The sequence below is a fragment of the Mustela nigripes genome, chromosome 4, assembly GCF_022355385.1.
Source record: "Mustela nigripes isolate SB6536 chromosome 4, MUSNIG.SB6536, whole genome shotgun sequence".
Taxonomy (NCBI): domain Eukaryota; kingdom Metazoa; phylum Chordata; class Mammalia; order Carnivora; family Mustelidae; genus Mustela; species Mustela nigripes.
This window is the reverse complement of record NC_081560.1, coordinates 187,249,050-187,255,049: the sequence shown is the minus strand read 5'-3', so window position 1 is coordinate 187,255,049 and position 6,000 is coordinate 187,249,050. Positions and strand designations below refer to the sequence as shown.

The window sequence follows — 6,000 nt, the reverse complement described above, 5'->3', positions numbered from 1 at the left end:
CATCAGAACACCGACCACCGGTCAGCGGGACACTTCGTGCAGGAGGCAGGGGACCACTGTCCATCCTGCAACTGCCCTCCTTTGTCTGGGGACCCAACAGCTCCCTGCAAGGCCCAGCAGAGCATGTCTCTCTGGCTCAGCCCTAAGGTGCCACGAAAACATGGCTGGGTTTAAAACAACAGCAGCCCCTGCCCTCCAGGCCTCCTCTAAGAGATGCTCAGCTGGCCACAAAGCCACATCCAGGGGTCACCTCAACACAGGAGCATTTTGGTCCTCCTGAAGGAGGTAGGAGGCATCCCTACCCGTGCCTGGAAGCCCAGGGTATCTGTAGCAAGGGACAAAGAGAGCACGGGGAACAGGGACCTGAGAACAGACAGCTCTGCTCACGGCAGGTCCCACATTGCAGAGCGACACTTGGAAGTCACAGAGGAGGAAAACACCCACTGCACTTGTCCCGTGCAGCCTGGGAGCTGAGGGACAGGCCGTCCCGTACAGAAAGGTGGCTTCCGGTCGGCCCTTCGTCCTCACTGCGTGTAGTCCAAGCAGGACTGTGGCTCCCAGGTGGGCCCACGTGGGCCCTGGTGGGCTCAGAGCCTGGAACGCAGCATCCCAGGCACACGCCTTCGCCAATGGCACACCCCAGGGCAGGACTCTGTTCTGACTGACCGCTGACCCTGACCCTGACCCCGTTTGCCTCAAGCAAGAATAGTTTCCTCTATTCATTCAGCGGGAGAGCTGGCGCCACCCCCTGGACATCCCCAGCGGATTGTCCCGGGGGGCATGCACAAGGCAAGGGCGGTGGGATGGGTATCAAGAGCGGCTCTTCGTTTTGTGCTCTGGGATTACTCGGCTTCCGGCCTCTTAGTTTGTTAAAAATGGCAAACAGCGCCGGTGGCAGAACCACATCTTTACAGAAAGTCAGGACTCACCCTCTCCACCTTGAGCTCTTAAGCTCCTTCCTCTCGAAATCTGGCTGGCTCACAAAATCCCGGATTACTGAGGGCTTTGGGAAGAGGCTCATTAGGAAGCTTAGTGCCTATTTACACCAAGTGTCCCCTACTCCGCCCTCTCACGTGCTACATCACCAGCTCTAAATGATGCCAGCAAAAACTTGCCACTGCCACATACCTTCTGAGCTCTCCAGGCATCTGGGCTGCCTGGGTGTTGGGGGGGGCACAGAGTGGGCACTCCCTGGGCACAAAATCCAAGTGCCCAGGGCAGGGACAGGTAGAGAGACCCAGGGCTTCAGAGAAGCAGGAGGGGGCACCTGGGATGGGGGGGGCGGATGTGGCCCTGAGCTCAGATGGGCATGGATGACAGAAAAAGAGAGGAAACAGAAACAGGGCTGGGAAGAGAGGTTCCAGCCAGGTTGAACTGAGCAGGGAGTTTTGAGGAGACTCACTATAAACTCCAGGGGGGGCCACCAGCCCTCTGGATAAGATCCTGCTGGCTGAACACAAAAGGCATTGAGATACGTGAATTAAAATACATATTTCAATCAGATCTCTTTATCCCACTCTCTGATACTTCTGTGTATTCAGTAAGAATCTGCCGCCCAACTCTGGTTCACGGAGATGGAACTGTCCCAGGGCTCACCACTGAGGCAAAGCAAAGTTTAGCTAATGAGATGCGAGTCATTATTTCTTTAAAAAAGTGCCAGTGAGGGGTATATTCTCAAGCTATTTTTACTTGAAATAAGCAATTGCTATTAATCAAGTCGTTTGTCATGTAAATGGCAATAAAACCATCAGGAAGAAAGATCTTAAAAAGTGTATGTAAATTGGAACTTGTCTTAAACTTTTCATTTAGTTAACAGAAAGAGCTGTCAAAACAGCACAGCAATGACTAGATTTAAATATTTTGTAAGAAGAAAGAAAATCTTAATGCTGGTTTTCTCGTCAGCTAGCACTGGTCGTGATTACACAGCATTTCTACAACAATGTTTGTGGACCTGCACAGTCGATGGCCCGGGGAATGTGCAGGGTGACGACGGGCTCAGCCTCATCTGGCCTGGGGTCTCCATGTGCCCACCACACCCTGTAACAGAGGGCAACGCACAATCCCTCCTGGGAGGGGGGGTATCCTTACCATGAAGACAGATTTGACCTCAAACCACCTTAAAATTCCAGGTAACTTGTACGCCGTGGTGTATATGGTTCTCTCGATCCACATGTTCTGCAAAGGAAACACACACGGTACTGGTCACAAGGATGTCAGCAGGTGGACAGTGTCGGCCCTCATGGGGACTGACCACTCTTTGTGAGGCACGTCCTCCCAGGGGACGGGTCTCCCTGCAAGGAATCGCACGTGGCCCATTTGCGTGCCTTTTCGCCTGTGAGTCGGACAGTCACACGAGGCACAGCAATGTCCCCTGCTTTGGCTGGCCGGTGGCGTCGGCCTCCCTGGCATTTGGCAAGAAACCCCAGCTGGAGAGCCAGGGAGGACTCTGTACGCCAGAACAAGGGACGTTCCCTCTGAGCAAAGGGATTTTTGAAGAGGCTCCCATGTTGGCCTGACTTCGGGTTCAACAGAAACCCACAGGAAGGGTACTAAGGAAATCCGGGTTTCATGTAAGTGACCGCTCACGCCAGATGCAGACCAGTCAGTACGCTGGGCTTCAGTGTGTTTCCTGCACAACTGATCTCTATTCACATCAGAAAATAAAGATGTGGACAAATCACCCACCCCCTGGAGACGGTAACTTAAACCTTTCAGTAACTGTTGTTCAAGACTTCTCACTAAGCACTGGAAAGGCAGATGTAGATGCGTATTTTCCATAAGATACCATTTTATAATCCAGAGTCTTCATAGAACAGTACATTATGTGTGGCAGGAAACTGCTGCAAGCCAACGAGCATCACCCCCCTGTGCCTCTCCCAGGCTGCAGAAACCCGCAGTGAGCTAACCAGCGGGGACCTTTCGCCCATCTGGGAGCCCATGGTCTGCTTCCGGCCACCCTCTCCCTGTCCTGGGTCATAACTGGGCCATGCAGGTGTGTTGGGAGGGGTCCAGCCACAGTGGGCTGACATCAGCCAGTCCAGGGGGCTGCACTGGATCTTAGATAAGCATCGTTCCCCCACCTGTGAGGCTCTAGAGGGGAGAAGGAAGGGGACCTAGGAGAAGGCTCCCCTGGGCGCTTGCCCGAGGCAACAGCAGTGTGACATTTCAGAGCACCTGCAGGGTCTCCCCAGAGGCTGACACAGCCCGCTGGGGCCCTGGGCTCCACCAAGGGCTCTCTGGACAACTGGCATGGGCTAACCCAGAGCTCTCTGTCTCCCACCTCCTCGGCCGCTCTTGGGGCCCAGGGTTTCATCCCCTGTTGTGCAGCCACGGAGAGCGCTTAGCCTGGCAGGGGGCCTGCCCAGCGTCCCGCCCGCAGAGCCAGGCCTCCTGAAACGGGGCCGAGCCCCGCTTCTCACTGCTGCAAAAAGCCCCACGCTTATCTGGAAGCTTTAGGCTTTGTCAGGCGTGTGAAGGACTAAATCCCGTGGCTTCAGAAAGCCTCATCCAAGTGCGAGGGCCTAACGGGGCCATTAGGGGATTTCAGGGCCATTTGGAAGAAGCACGAGGCTTAGTGAAGCCCCAGATGTCAGGGGTCTCGGTTATTCTTGGCTGTCCCCCAATTGGCTGCACCCCTGTCAGCAATTTGCCTGACGTCCGTGCATCTCTTTCTCTACGGTATGACCGTATATGGCGCAGCCGCTGGAGGCGAGACGTGTGGGGGAAATTCAGGAACTGCCTGTAAGTCCCACAGTCCAGAGATGTACATAAACGGTCATGTTGTGGCCACAAGGGCCCCACCAGAGATGGCTCAGAAAGCCGCCCCCTTGGGGCTGATGTCTTGTCCCCTCCCTCACTATTAGAGACAACAGCGCAGTGACCAGTTACTGAGTGCAGGATCCTGGGACGCTGGCACCAACCAAGAAATTGGGTCTTCGTTTTGAGATCAGCAGTGTGGGAAGCGGGAATGACTGGGGTTCTCGGAAGACGAGCTCGTCGTCGACACCAGGCCACGGCTCGGGCAGGAAGGGCCTGTGACTAGAGATTCTCATGGGAAGACCGCAGGAAAGGGAGGGCTTTAGGGGGAGGCTGGATAGAAACATCGCGGCTGGCAGTGCCCCAAACTTCACTCTGGGTCAGGTCACCTTTGACCTTCTGCGCCCCTAGACACCTCCGAATGACAGGCAAGGGGACGCAGTCCCCAGCAGAGCTGCTGGCCCTCCTTGGAAGTCCCTGCAGCGAATGGGTCATGGAAATAAGGGCCCACCTAGCGACTCCCGAGGAAGTTTGCAGGCCAGAAGGAGGGAAATGTTGACGTGTTAAAGAACTCCGCTTTATTGCAAAGAATATTCTTTGCAAATGGAAACCATTAAACCAAGTGCATGCGTATTTTTTTAAAAGCTGCAAAAATTTCTGTTACTATTTCTATGACTAATGCAGGGGACAAGGTGTGATGACCTTTTTGGTTGGTTGTCACAGCTGGGGAGGTACTACGTTATCTAATGGGCAGAGGGACAGGGAAACCGCTCGATGTCCTCCGAGGCACAGGGTGGCTCCGTCACAGAGAATGACCAGGCCCACGACTCTGTGGCACCCAGGAGCCCCTGGGCCTCAAGACTCAGGAAAACTCAGGTGCTGAATAGGAGTGTCTGTCCGGGTCTCTGCTCCGCTCACCTCCAACTGCTTGCCATCAGCAGAAGCCAGAGTGCTCAGGCCCCTTTGCCTATTCGTATTAGAGACACCAGCAGGGTGCTCGGGGGTCCAGGGCCCAGAGGGAGACAACTCAGAGAAGCCGAGGAGGGAAGCGAGGATGCAGGAGCATAAGCAGCAGACTCCCAGCACTCGTCCCCTCTGCTAGCAACGTACGTAAGGCCTTAACGACATCGTCCGGGAGATGGTCATCCTTTCGCTACAGTTGAAGGGCTTAGGATCTGGAATGCGGATTTCTGCACACAAGGCACAAAGGCATCTAATACTGCCCCGTGGTGGCCTCTGAGGCCATTTTCCACAGGCAGGGGCGGTGGTGGTGGAGGGAGCCCTTTGGGGGTTTTTTGGTTGTTTTCTTTACCGCGAATTCATTGTCTGGGTTTTTCTCTCCCTTGCGTATCGGCCGAGAATATTCAAACCGCTGGACTTCATTCACCCTGTAAAAACTATAGAGACAGATAAAGCGTTAGACATTTAATAACCCCCAAAGCAGCCGATATGCTTTTAAGACGTGGGGTCCCTGCAGCCCTGCGAGCGCCCCCAACCCTGACCCCGAGCGGTCGCTGTGGCTCTCTCTCCCCGCCAGCCTCGGAAGAGAGATGTCGGCAGGTGGAAAAATTGCCTTGAGTTTTTGCCTCTTCCCTGTCCCTGCAAACCCTCAGGGGAGAGGAGATGCTGAGTAGGAGGGAGGCGGGCACACGCGGAGAAAAGGTGAAGCGGGCAGAGCGGAAACGGGCCTGGGTCCCCCACTCCGGTGTTTCCCCCTTCAAAATCCCATTGACTCTGTTAGTTTGACTGAGTGATTCAACGATTATGTTATTGAAATGATTTAATGATTTTTATTAATTTTTAAAAAAATTATGTTTCTAATTTTTTTTACTGTAAAGAATCCAGCTTTACTTATAATCCTTTTCCTAAGAATTATTTTTCATTCTATAACACTTCCCATGGATTAGATGAGCTACTCATTGATATATTTATTTTTTTATTTCTTTTTTTTTAAATTTCTTTTCAGTGTACCAGAATTCATTGTTTATGCATCACACCCAGGGTTCCATGCAATCCGTGCCCTCCATAATACCCACCACCAGGCTCCCCGAACCCCTCACCCCCCTCCCCTCCAAAACCCTTAGATTGTTTTTCAGAGTCCACTGTCTCTCATGGTTCATCTCCCCCTCCAGTTTCCCCCAACTCCCTTCTCCTCTGCATCTCGCCATGTCCTCTGTGTTATTTCTTATGCTCCACAAACATGTTTCTTATTTTTAAAAAGACCTTATATGCCTTCGTTTCAGC

At 53.3% G+C, this 6,000-nt stretch overlaps 1 protein-coding gene across 3 annotated transcripts in view; it reads right to left on the bottom strand.

Annotated features, from left to right (window-relative positions):
• DOCK1 (dedicator of cytokinesis 1) overlaps positions 1-6,000 on the bottom strand; it is a 490,751-nt gene that overhangs the window by 25,028 nt on the left and 459,723 nt on the right. For all 3 annotated transcript variants that reach the window (XM_059398805.1, XM_059398806.1, XM_059398807.1), the window contains 2 exons: positions 5,069-5,153; positions 2,089-2,175 (listed from right to left, as the gene is read on the bottom strand). In XM_059398805.1, the coding sequence (XP_059254788.1) occupies positions 2,089-2,175; positions 5,069-5,153 (172 nt within the window). The remainder of the gene's footprint in view (positions 1-2,088; positions 2,176-5,068; positions 5,154-6,000) is intronic.